The following is a 21,583-nucleotide window of genomic DNA, read 5'->3' as shown; positions in this document are numbered from 1 at the left end:
TCCAAAAGCTAACATGCCTGTCCCCAACCACAGTAATTAGTGGGATAACTGTGATCACAACTCAAGTCTTCTGAGTTCTCACTGAATATAGTAGAAGGGAGAAAGAGATGGGACCAAGGAAATTTAACGAACTCATTAGAGAGATAAATATTTGAAGGAGGTGGACTGAGGATACTCTTAACTGGCCCTAAAACCATAAAATATTCAACCTGATATTTGTACTAATTCAATCATTGTAAGTTTTCTATGTTGTCATTTATGGATAAGTTCCTAAGTCCTTTTTGAAAGTGAATTCTCTAGGAGAATATCCAAATATTATTATGACATTTAAACCTATGTGGCTAAGCAGCACCCTTCTAAAATAATGTACATTTTGGTTAGAACCAGGATCTCCGGATTCAACTTCACGCACCAATCCATTCCCTAGTGGCTGGATCTGTGAGCATCTCACGGTACTCTGCTGCCATCATCTGGTAAACTGAAGTCAGTAACAATTGCTCGCTTGTTGCTTGTTACTTTAGAATCTCAGCACCAGATGAATAGAATTCTGGCTGGACTGAAATAGACTTGGTAATAGTCGTGATTCAGGATCAGTATAGGGTAGGAAAAATAAATAATTCTATTATAAGAGTTATGAAAGATTCTGAAGAGTATCGTGACCACATTGAAGCTAAGAAATTAGATTGTAAATTGAAAGTCTCATTAATGTATCCCCTAGGTAACATAAGATACATGTCATAGAAGTGGGTAAAATTTGGCATGTCTACAAATATGAAGGCAGAATTTTCCTTTTTATACAGAAAGTATTTATAGTAAAGTCACAAAAGTCAGATAAATAGGGATGATTGTTTATGTTTATAAAGCATTTTAGTTTGCAGGACAGAAGTATATGCATGTGTGTCCTTGTAAGTGTAATTTATTTACAGAAAGTTTGTTTTGTACACTGTGTCTACAGGCATATGTATACTGCATGAAACTATACCAAATTTACATATAATAGGATGATATGTGCAGTGAGATTATACTTTTTGGTGTATTATCTTGTTCTTTTTTAGAGGCCCTTCTTTTAATGGGACTCTCTTTCTATTTAGTCAGACTCATCCCTTACATTCACATTTTTATTGAATGGAAAGGGTTCATGTTTAAATTTCCAGTCCCAAAATAAAGTCTTGAAGACATTTTAAGAAACAATATTCTTTAGACTCAAGCATTCAGTTGAATTACCATATAGATGATAGGTATTTCAGAATATTACATAGGGACAGTTTTTTACCATGCTTGAAATTGTCTTAGGAATTAAGGAAAATGAAGACAGCCTAAGGAACTGCTGGGTCATTATCAAGTGTACCAAAAGATTTAATCAAAGTTTCAGAAGGAGAGTAAAGAAAGGGTAGAGTAAATATTTGAAAAAATAATGGCCAATAATTTCTCAAATTGGTTGAAAAATATTCATCTATATAACTAAAAAGCTCAATAAACTCCAAGTAGGATAAATTCAGAGAGATCCATACATCGAGACACATCATAATCAAATATGTGAAACTCAAAGATCGATAATCTTCAAATCAGCAAGACAAAAGTGATTCATCATGTACAAAGGATGACCAATCAAATTGAAAGCTATTTCTAATCAGAAACAATAGAGGCCAGAAAGAGGTAGGATGAAATGTTTAAAGTACTGAACGAGAAACAACTGCCAACAAAGAATCTAACAGCAAAACTATCCTCCAAATAGAAAAGATACATTAAGGCATTTTAAAGGTTAACAAGAACTTAGGTCTTGTTGATACATGACAAAGCCTACGATAAATAGTAATGGGATTCCTTGAGGTTGAAATAAAAGGACATTAGGCAGTAATTCAAATCCACATGAAGAAATAAGAAATCATATATACATATACCAGCCTATACTTAACTGACCCTATAAACCAACTACACTTAGCAGACATCCATATAACATTCCATCCAACAACAGAATAATACACGATCTTCCCAAGTATACTTTGAATAGTCGCCACGATAGACCATGTATTAGACAATAGAGCAAGTCTTAAAAAAATGGTAAGAATTTGTCATACAAAGTATGCTTTCCAACTACAACGGAATTAAATAAGAATACAATAAAAGAGAAAATTAGGAAAATTCACAAATATGTGAAAGTAAAAACAACAGTTTTCTAAATAATGGGTCAAAAACATGCAGAAAAAGAAAATGGAAAACACAAGGGAAATTATAAAGTATTTTAAATTAATGTAAATGAAAATATAACACATCAAAAATACACCATGCTCTTAAAGGTACTTAGAGGAATATTTTTAGATATAAATGCTTATTTATTTATGTATTTTTTTGAGAGAATTCTTGCTCTGTCACCCAGCTTGGAGTACAGTGGCATGATTTTGACTTACTGCAGCCTCCACCTCCTGGGCTCAATGACTCTCTTGCCTCAGCCTCCCGAGTAGCACACCTAGCTAATTTTTGTATATTTAGTAGAGACGGGGTTTGCCATGTTGGCCAGTTTGGTAAGAGACTCCTGACCTCAGGTGATCCACCACCTTCGGCCACCCATAATGCTGGCACTACAGGTGTGAACCACCGCATCTGGCTGCTTCGTTTATTTCTTCTTTTAAAAAAGACAAAATCTGAAATCAGTACTTTACTTAATGTTTCTTCTTAGGTGATACTGAACAAAGGAAGACAAGTTAACCCAAATCTACAAGAAAGAAGGAAACAATAAAAAGTAGAATGAAAATAAGTCAATTATAGAATAGAAAAAGATTAGAAATAATCCATTAAGAAAGCTGTTATTTTTGAAAAGCACATTCATGTTACCAAAATAAAAAAAATGAAAGAAAGATTATAAATACTGGTCTGAAAAAAAAGAAATTAAAGCAATATTTATGTATATAACATGTACACGTAAGTATGCAACATGTATACTTATATGAGTAGATGGATACTCATAAGAGTAGATACAGGTCAATAAATTTGATAATGTATATTAAATGAACAAATGCCTAGACAGATAGAACTACCAAAACTGTCTTAGGAAGAAATTGAAAACCTGAAAAACTTATCACATGTAAAGATGTTGATTAATAATAAAAAATGTGCAGTTAGGCCCCAATTGCTTGACAAGTAAAATTATATTAGATGCTTAAAGAAGAATTAATGCTAACCCTTCACAAACCCTCCCAAGACTAAAAGAGTAGGGAATTTCCAATTCATTCTATGGGGTCAGTTTTAACATGATGGCAAAAACAAACAAAGACCTACAAGTAAAGGAAAGTAAAGACCAACATTTGTATTGAATACAGATTAAAAATTCCTCAACAAAATGCTAGCAAACAAACTCAAAATGTGTCAAAATGGATTCTGTACTATGACAAAGTGAGATTTCTTTCAGAAACACAAGATGACTTTAACATTTGGATATCAATTAATGCAACATGCCATAATAGAATGAAATACAAAAAACACATAATTATCTGAATAAAGCAAAAGAAAAAAATGAGAAATAGCAAAGTCCTTCATGAGAAAAAAAAAGAGAAATAGCAAAGTCCTTCATGAGAAAAACCTCAACAATTTAGGAATAGAAGAGAACTTCCATAACCAGATAAAGAGCATCTATGAAAAGTTCACAGCCAACATCATAACTAATGGTGAAAGACTGAATGCCTTCCCTCTATGGTCAGGAACAAAATATAAGCTCTCACCACTTCTATTCAACAATGTACTGATGGTTCTTCCAGGGCAATTAGGCTACAAATGAAATAAGAGACAATCAAAAAACTATTAGAACTAATAAACATATTCAGTAAGGTTGCAGAATATAAGATCAATATACAAAAATTAATTGTCTCTGTGTACTACAAATGAACCATCTGAAAATAAAGCTAAGAAAACAATTTCATTTACAATAGCAATAAAAATAAAATACTTAGTAATCAAATTGACAAAAGTAGGACAAAACCTATGATCTACACATTATGAAACATTGTTGAAACAAATTAAAGAGAATCTATGTAAACCATCAGATCTCGTAAGAACTCACTATCACAAGAACAGCATGGGGAAAACTGCCCCCATATTCAATCACCTCCCACCAGATTCCTCCCTTGACTCATGGGGATTACAATTTAAGATGAGATTTGGGTGGGGACACAGAGCAAAACCATATCAACAGATCAGAAGATTTGATGCAATTAAAATATTTCCAAAATTCATCTATAGATTCAATACACTCACAGTTAAAATCCCAGCTAGTTTTCTTTCAGAAATTAACACACTGATCTTAATCCACATGAAAATGCTGACACACAGATTAAACAAAATAATCTTGAAAAAGAATAACAAAGTCAGAGGACTTATTGTTCCCAGTGTCAAACTTACTACAAAATTATAGTAATCAAGACAGTGTGGTACTAGCATAAGGTTAGACATGTAGACTAATTGAATACAATTGAGACCCAGAAATAAAACCGGACATTTACAGTCAATTGTTTTTTTTTTGACAAGAATAGTCTTTGAATAAATGATAGCCACAATAAAAAGAGTAAAGTTGAATCCTTTTCTTACACAATTCACAAAAATCAACTCAGAATACATCATAGAGGTTGGGCACATTGGCTCATGCCTGCAATACCAGCACTTTCAGAGACTGAGGCAGGTGGCTCACTTAAGCCTAGGAGCTTGAGACCAGCCTGGACAGTATAATAAAATCCAATTTCTACAAAAAAAAAAAACAGGAATTAGCTGGGCGTGGTGGTGTGCTCCTGTGGTCCCAGCTACATTGGAAGCTAGGCAGAAGGATCTCCTGAACCCAGGAGATAAAGGCTGCAGTGAGCCATGACTGTGCCACAGCACTCCAGCCTGGGTGATGGAGTGAGACCCTACCTTAAAAAAAAAAAAAAAAAGAAAGAAAAGAAGAAGAAAAAAGAAAAAAGATCACAGATCTAAATGTAAGAGTCAAAAATGCAGAATTTTTAGAATAAAGTTTTGCAGTAAATCTTCCTCACCTTAGGTTGGTCAAAACCCTCTTAAATACCACTTTACAACCATTAGGATGACCATTATTTTTAAAAATGAAGAATAAGTATAGGCGAGAATGTAGAAAAATTGGAACTTTTCTGCATTTCCAATGGGAATATAAAATGGTGTAGCTGCTGAAGGAAATGGTGTGGTGATTCCTCAAATAATGAAACAGAATCTGCATTTGATTTAGCCATTCTATTTCTGGGTGTATAGATAAAAGCATCAAAAGCAGGAACTTGAACAGATATTTGTGCCCCAAAGTGCATAGCAGCATGATACACAGTATGTAAAGGGTGGAAACCACCCAAATATCCATCAACAGGTCATGTATAAGAAAATGAGGTATAGATCTATACAACAGAATGTTATTCAGCAAGAAAAATACAACAGAAAAATATTCAGCAAGAAAAAGAAATGAGATTGTTTGTTTTTTGTGACGAGATCTCGCTCTGTTACCCAGGCTAGAGTGCAATGGCTCAATCACGGCTCTCTGCAACCTCTGCTTCCAGGTTCAAGCTACTCTCCTGCCTCAATCTACCAAGTAGCTGGGATTACAGGCACGTGCCACCATGCCCAGCTAATTTTTATATTTTTGGTAGAGACAGGGTTTCACCACATTGGTGAGGCTGGTCTTGAAATCATGACCTCAAGTGATTCGCCCACCTTGGCCTCCCAAAGTGCTGGGATTACAGGCGTGAGCCGCTGTGGCAGTTGAAATAAGATATTGATACGTGTTACAGCATGGCTGAATAAAAGGAGCCAGATACAATAAACCACAAACTATAGGATTTTTTTTTTTTAATGAAATGACCAGAATAGGTACATCTACAGTGACAGAAAGTAGACTAGTGGTTTCCACCCGCTGTGGGTTTAGTTGGAGGAGTGACTTCTATTGGGTATGGGGGTTTTCTTTTGAGGTGAGGAAATGTTCTAAAATTGTAGTGATGACTACACAACTGTGTTTGTATAAATAAACTCATTGAATTGTACACTTTAAATGGGATATATACTTATTTCATGGTATTTAAATTATATCTGAATAAAGATGTTCTAAAGATAGGACAGAACCTGGATCTCTGAGAAAGAACCCAGTTCTCCACCTCCCCCTGCATATATGCAGTGCTTCAGGTTAGTAAGGGGTGACTAGCCAATGAAAATATGATATTTGTATGACATTCAAGGAAAAATTAGAGAGATGCTTCACTCTTCATATGGATTCTCAGTGGGGTGCTATTTAAAGTGCGTCTAGCAACAATGCAAGATGATCACAGAAGAAACATGACAGTGTCTGTAAACAGGGAGAAATGAGGAGAGAAACCCACCAAGGTTCCCACATCCTGACATACAAATGCATATACAGGAGGAGAGTTCAAAATCCCAAACAGCAGAGACACTAAAATGACATTAGGTCAACGAAGGTGCCACAAACACACTAAGTGAGAAATGGATCCTCTTTAGTGATGGTGCCAGGAAAACTGAATGTCCATATACAGAAGAATGAAACTAGATCCTTTTCTTTTGCCCCATACAAAAACGAACTTGAAATGGATTAGAGACTTAAATGAAATACCCAAAACTACAAAACAACTAGAAGAAAATAATGGTTCAAGATGTTAAACTAAGACTTCAAAATCACAGGGAACAAAACCCAAAATAGACAGTTGGCGCTGTATTAACCCAAAACCCACACAGCAAAGAAAGCAATCAACAAGCTGAAGAGACATCTTTAGAACTGAAGAAAGTATCTGCAAACCATTTATGTGACGAGACTAATATCCAGAGTATACGAGGAACTCAATAGCCAAAAAAACAAAAACAAAAACAAATAATCTGATTAAAAAGAGGAAAATGACCTGAATAAACATTTTGCAAAAGAAGACATACAAGTGGTATATAAAAATGTTTAACATCATTAATTATCAGAGAAATGCAAATCAAAACTACAATGAGCTGTCATGTTACTCCAGTTACAATGACTATTATCAAAATGACAAAACAAAACAAAACACAACAATAGTTGCTGACAAGGGTTTGGAGAACAGGAAACTCTTACACTCTCTTGGTAGAAGTGTGAATTAGTATAGCTGCTATGGAAAACATATAGGAATTCATCAAAAAACTAAAAGTAGAACTACCATATAATCCAGCATTTCTACTACTGGATATCTATCAGAAAGAGAAGGAGGAGGAGGAAGAGGAGGAGGAGGACGAGAAGAAGGGAAAGAAGAAGAAGCAGTGTATCAAAAAGATATGTGCACTTCCATGTTTATTGTAGGTCTATACACAATAACTAAGTTATGGAAGCAACGTAAATGTTCCTCAAAAGATAAATAGATAAAGAAAATGTTATATATATATATATATATATATAAACAATGAAATACTATGCAGTCATTAAAAAGGATGAAATCCTGTCATTCGCAGCAAGGTGGATGAGGCTGGAGGACATTAGGTTCGCCACATGTTCACCCATACATGGGAGCTAAAAGACAACTGAGTTAATGGAAGTAGAGAGTCAAATTATGGTTATTAAAGAATGAGAAGGGGAGAGAGATGGAAAGAAGGGGGGAGATTGGTTAGAGGATGCAATGTTACAGCAGGACAGGAGGAATAATTTCTAGTGTTCTTCATAATTAACTATAATTTAAGGCATATTTTCAAGAGACTAGAAGGGTTTAAAATTCACAACACAAAGTGACAAAAGTTTGAGGTGACAGATGGATATACTAATTACCCTGATTTGATCATTATATACTGTATATCCATATCAAAATATCACTCTGTATTTCAAAAATCTATGTAATTATTACACATGAACTAAAAGTAATAGGAAAAAATTTTTAAAAGAAATGAAAGGACAAGGAATACTGAAAAGGTTTTGCAGATTTCAAGCCTAGGAGAATGGATTTCAGTAACAAGTGATAGAGCCTGACCCAAAGCCAAGAGGAGCCGATTCACTGGTCGTTGATGCAGAAGTGACGGAAGGAGACAACTACAGACCAAAGTTAATTAGACACCTCAGGAGAAATCAGTGAAGACTTGCGGCTCACTGTAAGAACACTCATGATGCTAAGTTGGCTTACTCTTGCATTTAAATAACATTCTGGAAAGAAGGAGAGAATAAGAACCTTAGGAATGAAAATAGTCCTGATAGAAAATTCATATTTTGAATTGACTAAACTTAAACTCTGAAACACTGGGGTTTTACACTAAGAGTCTGAATGTACTTGGATGAGGCTAAGGTTTAAACCAGAAGGAACTAAGTGATGCTTTAGTTAATTTTTCCTTTTCTGTTATTAAGTGGAAAGGGTTGCTGGTAAACTGCTGAGTTCAGTTAGAGAAAATTACATTCCCTCAGCAGCAAGTCAGGATGAGTAAACTTCAAACTTCTTGCCATCCATTAAGGAAACAGAGTACTCAGGTATATTCATGAGGTAGCATCCTCATGGCCAACAAAACAGTCGAGTAATAGGTTGAGTTTTCAGTCCAAAGTTGTGAAAAACTGTGAAATCATGAAAAAGCAATGGGCTGAAAGTCAGCATGCCTGGGATTGAGTATGGTGATGCCACTAACTGGCTATGTGACTTTGGACAATGACCTGGATGTCTTAAAATTCATTTGCCTCCCTTTAAAGGAATTGAATTAGATAATTAGTCAGGTTTCTTCCAGCTCCAAAACACTGATTCTCATGTCTCAGGTGGCCGGTGAGGAAGTGCCTCCATTTCCTGGCTAAGTTCAAATGGACATTGCCTTTTAAGAGATGGAACCCTCTTCTTTTTCCCCAGGTAGTTCCCTAGAGGCTGAGCTAAGGACAGCCAGATATAAAGTGCAATTACCTGAGTGCTGTCGGTTTCTGCTTTTGCAGCCACAGTTTGTAATTAGCTCAGGAATAGACACATTATTGTGACAGTTCGCACAGTAAAACAAGGCTCTGGACAAGGAAAGAAAAGCAAGAATGACTTATGTGAGTCTTAACAACAAGGAGGCGTGGTGCTGACTCAGTAGGACTCCCATTAAGCTGTTTTTACTTTAGTGCTTTACCCCCATAAAGTAATAAAAAAATTACCTTTTGACTTCCTTTGGAGTTTCAGCAATAAAGAACCCTAATGTGTTCCTATGTATCTTAACTTGTTCAGGTGGATTTAGTATCAGACCACTGGAAACGAAAACAAACACACGGTAATGTTTCCCTCTGATTTCAGTGGCAGTTGGTGCTTCTTTCTGTTATGATGAATGGATTCTAAGTTGCTAAGTTAATCAGATTCAATCTCCTCTTACTGCTGGTGAATGTGAATTTGACATTTGTAATCCTTTGTTTGATTGTGGCTAACTATGCAAAGGGGAGCCAGGGAACAATCTGATCAGTGAGCTGAACACGCAGCGGATCTGTGCAGTGATGCTCCTTCCGGATTGTGTCATGCATCTGAGATGGTCCAACCAACTCATGTGCATGACACCTAGCTGATTTAAGCTACCAAATGACAAATACGCCAAGACCATGAAGTTGCCAGGCCTAGCATCAGCCTAGTAGTGTTCTTCCTTAGACCACTTGTCATTTAAAATTAATATTGAATTAACCAGCTGGATTCAAAAGTTCCTTGTATTCACCTATGCAGTTTTTGAGGTTGTGCATTTCTTTTGACTTCACTTTTGTTTATGTTGACTGCAAGATTTTTGAGAACAGAAACCACGTGAATTATTTCTATTATTATATTATTTGAACCATTTGATTTTCTGTTTCCTTGTGGTTTATGTGTTTGAGAATACTGTGTTATTATTTTCTGTCCATGATACTCTTTGATGCATTACTCTGCTATGGTTTTTAGAATTACCCACATTTCTTCCTGTTTATCATGATCTCCTGCCTTTATTTCCTTCAATTCAGATGTCTAATATAGTGACGTCTTACAATCCTATAATTCTCCTTATTTCTTTTTTGCAGAATGGAAGTTATTTCCTCTTTTAAAAATCATCCCTCATCTTGTATTCACATTGAAATGAGGTGAAGTTTTAATTCTGGCAAAGCTTATTCTGTTGTTGGGATACTCACATCTTGCAAGTGTTAGAGAACCCTCACAAAAATAAATGGGCTTGCACAGCCCTATGCCAAGAATAGACCCAGGCTGTATAGCTGTGTTCAGGAAGATTACTACCTGAAACAATGGATGGCCTTTTCTGAGTATTTGCTGACTTATATTAATGAGTGTAATAACTGGTTTTAACTTTGGAAGGAAAAGAAAATACAGCTGTGACCCCTTAAATATTATCGGCAGATGCTCACTAACTAGCAGATACATGCTTAGCTGTGTCTCAGTTGTGTCTCTTTTTTTTTTTTTTTTTAGACAGAGTTTCACTCTTGTTGCCCAGGCTGGAGTGCAATGGTGCCATCTCGGCTCACTGCAACTCTGCCTTCCAGGTTCAAGCGATTCTCCTGTCTCAACCTCCTGAGAAGCTGGGATTCTAGGCACGTGCTACCACGTCCAGCTAACTTTTTGTATTTTTAGTAGAGATGGAGTTTCACCATGTTGGCCAGGCTGGTCTCAAACTCCTGACCTCAGGTGATCCACCGCCTCAGCCACCCAAAGTGCTGAGATTACAGGTGTAAGCCACCGGGCCCAGCCACTCCTCCTTTTTTTTTTTTTTTTAAAGGTGAGAATTTTCTCTGAACTCATATTAAATATCTAGCTATGAAGATACTCTCACAATAAAATATATATTCAATTGTATTTGAGAAAAGAGGTGAGCCTCTCTTAAGGATTTTCCTAAAGTGGTATTATTCGTGATTCCCTCTTTATGATTTGCCCGGTTGCTGTGTCAGAGAATGTTCATTCCTGGAATGAAATCATTACACTATGTGACTGGGGTCAAATCCCTAAGAAAAACTCTTATAAAATTGTCCAAGCCTTTTGCGAGTTTTAGGATCTCTTCAAGCTTTCCAATTAGAAGAGGAATTAAAAGGTGAGAAAAGATAGGTTTTCCCCAGAATTTCAATGTATTTGCTTAAAGCCCAGATATTTAAACGTGCAGTCTTCTTTCTACCAATAATGGCAGCAGTGAATTTACTACAGGATGGTGACAGAAGCGCAGCGCTGGAGCCAGAGTACCTGAGTTCAGCTCCTGGCTCTGGCACTTGGGAGTTGTGTGAGGTTGGGAAAACGATTTAACTTTCTGGGGTTGAGCTTCCTCCTCTGTAAAACTAGACTAATAATAACATCTTACAGCACAGTTGTGAGGATTATTCAAGAGTTAACATATGTAATGTGTCTATAGTAGTGTTGGTCACAAAGTATCGATCATGTAAAAGAATGTTATTATCAATACATTTACCAAATCAGAAGTTAATTCCTCTTATTCACCAGACTTCCCAGTGAGAAGCCAAAGTTATAACCCTGTTTCAGCAGCTCCCCCTTTCATCGGGGCACATGTGGGCTGAGAGGTAAACAGGACTTCTTAAACCTACGTGGGATTAGTTGCTAAATAAATATTCATGTTTTTTGTCTGTGATTTCCTAACAGTCATCTTAATAAAGTTTACAGAAATCTAGATTGTTAAGAGGTGGAAAGGATCTTAAGGGCATGTGGTTGTAGTTTCCAAATTCCAGTGAATGAACAAATTATATCATGGAGACTTGAGAAAGAATTCTCAGGTTCACCCCTGAAGATTTTGATTTTGCACAGTCAGAAGTGGGGTTTTGGAATCTGTAAGTCTTTTAAAATTTGGTAAATAATTCTGACACATAGCCCAGGTGGTTGAAAGCCAAAGTTGTTACTAAAACTTGATAAAAATTTTAGGCCAGTCTGAAACCCAAACTACCTCGCTTATGATTCCAGGTCTACCCTTTTTACTATGACCTGTTTCTAGTAGGAGGCCCATTTATGCAGAAATTTACATTCAGAGGTTTTGATTTTGAGATTTTCTTGAGCATGGCGGGATTTTTAAACAGAACTTAGCCAGCCAGACGTATTGCTTGTTATTCTCTTCTTTGTGACCTCCTTTTTACAATATCCCACTGATGTCTTCTGCCCAGATGCCTTCTACATCCTCTTAACTCAGATCTTTTCTTCTTTTCAACCTTCCACATATAATAATTCCTTTATAGTTCATCTGATATAATTTCAAATTATTGCATTTTGAATGTTTTCCTAAAATTTTAGAATTTCTGGTAGTGTCAATTTTAGAACTGGAAGGTGTGTGAGAAACTCATGAACTCTACTGGAAGGTGTGTGAGAAAGTCATTAACTCTATTTCCTCATTCTACAAAAGATGAATCCTTCACAATCACAGAGCCAGCAAAATAGTCAGGATCAAAATCTAGTCTGTTAACTCCTATTTAGCACAAGTTAATTTTTCACTAAAATGGACACATGAGCCAACATACAGTATTTCTTGCCCTCATCCCATTTAAGTCCCTTTTCTTTATGCATCTTTTTTCTCTATATTATGGTATCTGTTTGTCTTTCTTTACCCCCCTTTTCTCCCATTTAGGTTAATGTACATTTCATTTGTTCTGAATTTTATTTTGCATTATGTGATGACTTCTCTTACTCTCATATTTATTTACTTATGGGTTCTCGGGAAATGCTGATGTCTGCTGATGTTACCTCTCCTTTATCCACTCTATCAATAATAGCCTTTGTCCAGTAGGCTAGTCAGATTTCCATTTTGCCATATTTTATCATTTACTTTTCTTAAAAATTATTTTTTGTAGAGAGAGCCTTGGTCTGTGACCTAGGCTAAAGTGCAGTGGTGTGATCTCAGCTCACTGCAACCTCTGCCTCCCAGGTTCAAGCAATTCTCATGCCTCAGCTTCCCAAGAAGCTGAGATTACAGGGCAAGGTGCACCACCATGCCCCACTGATTTTTGTATTTTTAGTAGAGATGGGGTTTCACCATGTTGGCCAGGCTGCTCTCAAACTCCTGGCCTGAAGTGATCTGCCTGCCTCAGCCTCTCAAAGTGCTGGAATTACAGGCATGAGCCACTATGCCTGGCCTTGTCTTTACTTTCCATGGCCAGTGTTTGTGGGAACATTTTTATCACAAATAATTCAATTTTGTAGTATTATTTCATGGTCAAGATCTGGTAATATTATTGAGGAAAACAGATCTGAATAGGTGACCATTTCTTCTTCTCTTTGCTCCTGAGAGAGAACTGGGGCAGGGTCTGAGGAACAAAGGGGAAGTGTTTACCTACAAGGGTTACCACCCTAGCCTCAGCCATCAGACTGCACTGTATGACCCACAGCAAGGGAGCCAAGGAGCCCCAGAGGCTGCCTCTCAACAAACCCACAAATGGAAAAAAAGCTTAGTTATGGCTGCATCTTTGGAAAAAGGCTTAATCACAAAGATTCTCCAGAAAAAAAAAAAAGAACTGAAAAGATGAGCAGACTTATTGGTACCAGAAACCATCTTTGAAGAGGGACTTGTATTCAATGGCTATCAACAGGAGGTGCATCTTCAGAAAGCAGAGCCTGGGAAGAAAGAAGAGGAGTCGTAAGGAGAGGGAGAACATAAGGGCACCAGTGAACAAGAAAATAACTAACACTCTGTGTCCTGTGCCTAGGAGGAAACCAACATCTCCCAATATGGAATCATTCCTTGTAAGGGAATACACCTGAAGTAACCAAGAGTCAATGTGCCAACCAGGAAAGAGATGAAATTGCCCCACCCCAGCCGTAAACTTCTAAGTGGCAGGGACCCTGGGCAATCCATTCTTAGATGTTCAGTGTGTAATGGAGCCTGGCCTACAGTAAGCCCTCAATGAACCTTGTTGAAAGAATGTTGCCTGAAAAATGAGGTAAGTATTTCACTTCACTTACCTGGCAACTTCAGGAAAACTCATTCCAGCAAAGTCATCAGAAAGACGTTGGGTCAGAATTTTGTTCTTCATGCCATTCAAGAAATCTTTCCGCCAGGTCTGTTTGGGAGAAACCTGGAATACACAGTCATGCCACATGAAGCAAAATGACAAGGAAGGTGGAATGTTAGAATTCACACTGCATATTCTGTTAAGCAGCAAACGATTTATTAAAAGGAGATTTATCTTAGTGCCTAACTAGAGACATGTTAAAGGAATAATTAAAAAGTTAACTCCATCCTCCATCTCAACTATTTTCACCAGAGTTCAGGATGAGGCAGACACATTATGACTTATTTTCTTCCCAGATGGCATTCAAGTTTCCTTGCTGGCAGTGAGAATTCTCCATTGCCCACTCCTGATTTCAGGTTTTGAGTTAGTAAAAATCAGATGGTAAGGCTAACGTGGAATCTAAATTACCTCTTTCTGGATATGACTATTCAAAATTGGTTTAAAACATTTTAGCTTTCTTCTAACCATGTACCTCAAAGAAGCAAATACTCAGACTTCTGCCCAGTATCAGAACCCTTCACAAGTTCAAATGAACTTGAAGGGCTATCCTGATACACGGAAGAGAGAGAATGTAGAAATCAAGGCAAACAGTATATTTCTAGAGAAATGGGAGATGCGAAAGGAGAAAGATATCTCATAAAGGCTAAATGCACTGAACCTAACAGAAAGGCTGTTAGGAACTCATGGCTGACGTTTTGTCTAAGATCCTTTCCTCACCCTTCTTCACCTACTGTCATGAGAATCACCACCATACTGCTCTGATATAGCAAGACAGGCTTCTTAAAGCCCAGAATCTCAGATGAAAATCTGAAATTCCATTTTTTTTCCTTTTTTTGAGATGGACTCTTGCTCTGTTGCCAGGCTGGAGTGCAGTGGTGTGATCTTGGCTCATGGCAACCTCTGCCTCCCGGGTTCAAGCAAATCTCCTGCCTCAGCCTTCCTGGTAGCTAGGACTACAAGTGTGTGCTACCATGCCCAGTTAATATTTTTTATTTTTAGTAGAGACAGGGTTTCACCATGTTGGCCAGGATGGTCTCCATCTGTTGACCTTGTGACCTGCCCGCCTTGGCCTCCCAAAGTGCTGCGATTACAGGTGTGAGCCACCACTCTCAGCTGAAAATCTTGAATTTCTAAACCTTTAGGAGCACTGTGCTGTGTAGAGATAAGGCTGGTTCAGAAATTCTCTTCAGATGGTCATGATGCTGCATGGGAAAAGTAAGACAAAAACAAACACACAGACAAAGGATTCTGCCCTACCAAAAAAGACAGACTATTTCGGGCAATCCAGTGCCTGCTTCCACCACCAAGATTCAGCTCAATGAATCTTCTTCCTTTTCTCACTTTCTTAAAGTCCTCTCATGAGGAGGACTCTGATCACTGGGTGGTTCATACCACTATTTAATTTCTAATAACTAAAGAAATTGGCTTATTTATAAATGTTTCAATTTTTGAAAGAAGATAAAAAATAATAACCTGGGGATGGAGAAGACTTCCTGAGATAGTTTTAAAAAGATCAGAAAAGAAAATAGGGGGAATTTGGATAGTAGAGTCTGGGTGCTCAAGTAAGCCTGTTGGATCAGATCTAATCTAAATTTAAGTTTAAGGCAATGCTCTGAACCGAGAACCAACTGGAAATGTTCTTCAAGCTACAATTTCTCACAATATGATCAATATAATTAAAACACATTGCATTGATTCAAGGCCTTTTAATCTGAGTTCTCAGAAGTTTTACAAATATTAACTCAATACTTGGAAAAAGCTGGTTCTGAGATTAATAACTTTAATTTTATAGGTAGAGAAATTGACAGTCAGGGAAAGTAAGGGCCTCCTCTGAGAGAAATGGAGCATTAAACTCTGGAGTCCCGGCCACTAAAGCAAAGTCTATAGTGTGTTACAGAATCTAAAGCACCAGAGAAGAATTCAGTTTTCACACATCTTGTCCGATTCTGTTCAGTTTAGGATTCCTGAAAGCAGGTTTCAGACTTCACTCAAGAAAAATAAAATTATGGAGACCACAAATATCTCTCAACTCCTGTAAGCTAAAATCCATCTTGTATAAATAATGACAGGTGATCATCCTTAGTGAGGAGGTTAAAACTCTAGATCTTATTTTTATTGTATTTACTAAGACACAGTCTCACTTTGTTGCCCAGGCTGGAGTGCACTGGCATGATCTCGGCTCACTGCAACCTCCACCTCCTGGGTTCCAGTGATTCTCCTGCCTCAGCCTCCCCAGGTACTGGAACTACAGGTGCATGCCACCATGCCTGGCTATTTTTTTTGTATTTTTAGTAGAGACAGAGTTTCACCATGTTGGCCAGGCTGGTCTCAAACTGCTGAGTTCAAGTGATCCGCCAGCCTCAGCCTCACAAAGTATTGGGATTTACGAGCATAAGCCACTGTTCCCGAAAACAACTCTAGCTTTTTTTTTTTTAAAGAAACACAATAAGATGGTTTTACATCTCTATCTTTTATAGTTTCATGAAGGAGGCTAAGTCTTCATATAGAGTTCTCATTCCATTTATTTTCATTTATTTTCTCCAGCCGTGGAGATTGAAATCACAATAATCTCAAGAAATATTGATGTTTTCTGCCACTTTCCAAATACACAACACAAAGACAATGTCCTTATAGACCATTTTCTAGGCTTTGTGCAGTAACCACTAAATGAAAGTAAAAGCTCATGTGTTGTTGCTGCATGAAGGCTCATTCCCCACACCCTGACTGTAATTTTAAAAAATCTGTATGTTGTATCTCCTTACATTTGCAGAAAGAATCACAGAAGCATTTCATTTGTTGCAGTTAGCATATAACTGGCCAGAGTACTTCTCATCTCTTTTGCTTTTTCTTAAATACAACAAGGGAAGAAACAGAGAAAGATGCAAACATTTGTACTGAACAGAGGAAAGAGAGAACCAAGGAAAGAGTGAGCAAAGAGAGGTCAAGAGGAAGTCAAGTGTATAAAAGGCAAGCATGGACTCAGAATAAATGGAAAGTAAGGTCATTCTCTACAAGGGCTTTAGAAAAGGAAGACCAGGACCAGCCAAGGGTTAGAACACCTTGCCTGAAGCACTTCATGAAAATGGTATTTGGAAGACCACCTTTTATGCTACACAATTTTATCCCAAGAGTCACGTTTAGCCCCTTACTTTGTCTCAGACAAAGGTATCAAAAATCTTGATGTGAGACAGTGTGTGGAGATAATAGCAGAGGCATAGGGCACTGTGGGAACAACACGTGGACCAGGCAGTTCTAGCTCTGCAGCTCACCAGCTTACGCTGTGATCAAACTAGTTAGTTTCACCAATTCACTGCTGGGAAACAAAATATTACTTAGGGGAAGTACAAGACAGTAGGCACACATTATGTGGTCACTGTTATTATTCCAGCATGGAATTCTCCCTAAAACAACCTGGAAAAATTAGATTTTAATTATTATTTGTATCATTATTTCCATTTGATGAATGTAATATTATTATACCAATTATTATTTTGTATTTAATTTGTTTTGAAATATATGAATTCTTCATTAATAATATAACCTTTATTTATATTTTCACTTTCAATAACTCAATGCTTCTACCTTGATGAATTTACTTTGATTTATAACATCCTGGACTGTAGTTAGAAAGCTGAGTTATAATTTTTCTGTTTTGTAGATAAATACTCTAAGGCAGGAATAAGATAAATGATTTCTTCAAGGTCAGTGTGGTACCTAGGACTTTTAAATACAGATCTTCTCATTCCTTTCAGCTCAAGCAGAAGTCAAAGCTCATTTCTTGGGCCCTTCATGCTTCTCTCAAAAATTTTTTTCTACTTCTGATATTAATATGTAGGACATGGGACAGAACCAAGAATGGACATTAATTTACAAAGTTACCTTTTTGTTTTGCTCCACAAATAGAGATGTAAGGAGGGTACACAAGCCTGGCACCAAACAGCCTTGGGCGATGAATCCAAGCTTTAATTCAGCAAAGCAGATGATGTTGTCGCCAGTGTTCCAGTTCCAGCTGGGAATCTGTGGCAGATAGATCTGTTCCATGGTACAAAGCAGGTCAAGCATTAGGAATAAAGACACCTCAAGAAAGCTCTTTTGGATGAATGTCTTGCATTCTTTAATTTACTTGAAATCATTTATTTTTCATTCTTGCACATAAAAGTGGTGCCCAGGTCAATGAAAATGATAAGAACAAATTCAGCATTTGAAAGTGGTTAGTGGTCAATGACTCTCATGTTCTGCAGCAAAAATAGCTAGAGTTGCAAAATCAGGTCAAATGGCCTCGAATTCTGTCCCCAATTTACATTCTTAAGTGATTATCCATCTTAATGAGACTCCAAATTTTACCCAGGATTAGCAAAAACTTTTTATTTACACATCCATTAGAAACAAAAACGTTCAACTAGCTATACAAATAAAAAGAGGGGGAGACTGAATATGCTAGAACGTTACAATACCTTGTTATGGGATTGAAGTATTTGTATGATGACTCTGCTGGTAGGGAAATAGTTCTTGATAGAGAGCACCCTATATAAATCCCAAACACTCGCATTAATGATGTGTCATATCCAAAGGGTTTTGTAATGTAATTCAGTTCAGAGTTAAATTAATATGTAGGTGACTGTAGAAAAACTTGGCATATAATAAATTTTGTTGTTATGTTATATTCTAAAAACGTTTTTAGTAGCATACACAGAAGAGCATAATTGTTTTCATGACTTTGCAAACCAAATCTATGGAATGATTATCTTTTGGTATTAGAAGACTGTGCTCTTCTGAGATGAATTCTTGAGGAGGAAATCAACAGATTCATGTTTTAGCCTTCAAATCCAAACCTAATAATTACAGGTAAAAATGGAAATTTGATGGGGTGTCTGTAGCTTGAAATAGCTCATAGACTGTCTAATTCAACTACTTCATTTTACAAATTAAGAAACTAAGATCTATCTCAGATTTACTGTATAGTGTATGGTACAAATTTTCAGCTGTTTCTTGCTATATGTAATGTCACCTTCAGCTGCATGTATTTATTTTACTCTGGAGATTGGAAGTTCATCTGGATTAGACAAAATGCCATTGACATCATAATCACAGTTGGATCTTTGTCACCACAAGTCAGATTCCTGCTCAAAGAATTCATAGTTTAATGTCATAACAAAGTCACTAGCCATCTTGAAAATACTTACTGATGCTCAAATGCTCAAAAGCACATCATTCCACACCATGCATAATCTTTCACCACAACTACTGGAGAAAAATCTCAATAAATAAAGTGTACCAATAGAGTTCATACAATTGCATCTTTATTTTTGAGGAGAGGATATTAGTTATAATGGTGCAATCTGAATAATAATCACTTATTTGTATGCTTGCTTTTTAAATTCAGGTAGCTAGTACACATATGAAACTTCATGGAATTATATAAAGAAGCACATATACTCTCAGGTGCTCTATTTTTATTTCCTTTTGCATCTGTTTGCAGAGTCTTGGGGAGAGGGCAAAAAGGCAGAACCTTGGAATATAATGAACTTAGTGATATAATAGATGGCATTTTCTCCTGTTTATTCTTATATACTGGGCATTATTTTAAAAGAGATAGAAAAAAATAATCATTATAGTATACAAAATACAATACTAGCTTCTTACCTCATAATGTTGGAAATATCTTCAGCATGGGAATCACTGCACAAAGGGTTGGCTATGATCAGGCATGCCTCTGCAGATTCCACCTACCATTCAAGATCAGACAACAGCCATCTTGTTAATTACATGGGACATGCTCTGGTCTTCCCCTTTTGGGTTTTCTTAGAATTTTGTAATAAAATTGCTAACAAAAAAGAGGACACACTTCGAAATGAGTTGTAATTCGGCTGTCTTTACGATTGTTGTCCTGCAAATGCTGCAAAGGGCAAGGGCTGCAGCTGATGGGCCAGGGCACAGGGTCTGTGACACAGGTGAAAGATTGCTTTCAAATGGATAAAATACAGAGTTATATTTTTCCTACCATCCATAACCATTGTTTGATGCCTAGTGATAAGCCACAAGACCTTTATAAGCAATTGCCTATGTATTTACTTGTCTTTCAGGGCAGTAAAGAACAGAGGAACTGGGAGTCTACTTGGCTCACAGTAAGCAGTTATTAAATATTGGTGGAGTGTGAATTTCAAAGTTCTAGAAAATTATTGAAGGGGCTCTTACAGTACTAAATTGCAGGAATAAGAAAGATTTTTCTGGGTCAGTCATTTTCTGCTTCAGTTCTTCATGTTTACTGTATACATCTAGGTTTTAAACAGAAATGTTTCTGTTTGTTGATTCTCCAAGTCTGAGAACATGACAGGAAGCTGCATTTGATCTTAAGCCAAACCTGTTTAGGGGGTTGGCTGTTGCTCATTATTTTTAGTCCCAAATTTAATAGGATTTCTACTATTTTCCTTTATGTTTTTCCTATTGGAAAGCATATTCATGCATTTGGGAGGAGAAGTTGATTAAAGCCGACAGACTCAGAGATCTGCCTTCTGGTAAGAATTCTATTTGTGTGGTAAGCCCAAACACACCTTACTATCCACACCTTTTTCAGATCTCTTAGGCTGATAAAATAAAACTGATTTAGATTGAGTATTTTGTGAAATAAATTATTTAAACATAAGTGATGGCAAACAGTGAGGTCTGCTTGACATTTGTCCAATCAGATTTGGAGGTCAATTACTACACTTCCTTTATGATTGTTTTTAAAGTTGAGGAAATCATATTTTCCACCAGTTAAAGAAGCTGACATAATACCTTTTCAAAAAACGATATATCCTATCATTTTAATTGTTGCAGCTTTGGAAAACTACAAGGAACAAAAACAACTAGATCTTACCGTAACACGCCTCAGATCCTCCTGCTTTACTGCAGATCCAGAAATGAATGTTGTGTAGGCCAAGTAGCATTTAAATATGGTTTCAAGTTCCAAAGAAGGAGGGGTCCTGGACAAAAAAGAACGTGGCAGCAATGAGGAAAAAAAGTTGATTGACTCTAGGTTTAGAGGTTTTTATAACTTACACAGTGCATTTAGTAGAATCCCTCATAGTAATATGAAAAATAATCAAGTTAATTTTTTTTAAATGTAATTACTAATGATGAACAGGTTCACTATTTAGTTTAAAAAACTGAGTTACTAAAACAGGAATAATATTTTAAAATAGCTATAAATTTAACAAAATGGTTTTTAAATATAATAAGCAGAAACAAACAAACAAAAAAAACCTAGATCGAGAAATTGATGAATCTGACACTGTCATGAGATATTTTGACATATCTTTTTAAACTATTGATAGAACAAGCAGAAAACAATCATCATGGATTTTGAACACACGTGTTTGATATTTATAAATTCTGCAAAGAACATTTAGAGAAACTAATTTTTATAAAGAATACACAAATATTTATTAAAATGGTACCTTACTTGACAGATAATGAAAGCCTCAACACATTACAAAACATAGTTATTATATATAGTGATCTCTGATTACAAAACATAGTTATATATAGTGATCTCTGATCACTATATATAATTAACTTAGAAGTTAACCAAAACACAAACAAAAATAATTTTCATATTTAGAAATTAAAAAAAAATAGATTGCTAGAAATCTATGGGCTAAGAAGAAATTACAACAATTCTTTATAATTATTCTCAGAAAT

The 21,583-nt window shown here is 36.4% G+C and overlaps 1 protein-coding gene across 3 annotated transcripts in view; it reads right to left on the bottom strand.

Annotated features, from left to right (window-relative positions):
* KCNU1 (potassium calcium-activated channel subfamily U member 1) overlaps nucleotides 1-21,583 on the bottom strand; it is a 144,954-nt gene that overhangs the window by 69,475 nt on the left and 53,896 nt on the right. For all 3 annotated transcript variants that reach the window (XR_008475938.2, XM_035270261.3, XM_054243837.2), the window contains exons 11-18: nucleotides 20,760-20,865; nucleotides 19,544-19,626; nucleotides 18,355-18,424; nucleotides 17,780-17,932; nucleotides 13,851-13,963; nucleotides 13,431-13,502; nucleotides 9,101-9,190; nucleotides 8,871-8,965 (exon numbers count right to left, since the gene is read on the bottom strand). Coding sequence is in view for 2 of the 3 variants with exons in the window: in XM_035270261.3 (XP_035126152.1) it covers nucleotides 8,871-8,965; nucleotides 9,101-9,190; nucleotides 13,431-13,502; nucleotides 13,851-13,963; nucleotides 17,780-17,932; nucleotides 18,355-18,424; nucleotides 19,544-19,626; nucleotides 20,760-20,865 (782 nt within the window). In the remaining variant the exon portion in view is untranslated. The remainder of the gene's footprint in view (nucleotides 1-8,870; nucleotides 8,966-9,100; nucleotides 9,191-13,430; nucleotides 13,503-13,850; nucleotides 13,964-17,779; nucleotides 17,933-18,354; nucleotides 18,425-19,543; nucleotides 19,627-20,759; nucleotides 20,866-21,583) is intronic.

Source organism: Callithrix jacchus, chromosome 13 (assembly GCF_049354715.1).
Source record: "Callithrix jacchus isolate 240 chromosome 13, calJac240_pri, whole genome shotgun sequence".
Lineage (NCBI taxonomy): Eukaryota > Metazoa > Chordata > Mammalia > Primates > Cebidae > Callithrix > Callithrix jacchus.
This window is presented reverse-complemented; position numbering and strand designations above follow the sequence as displayed.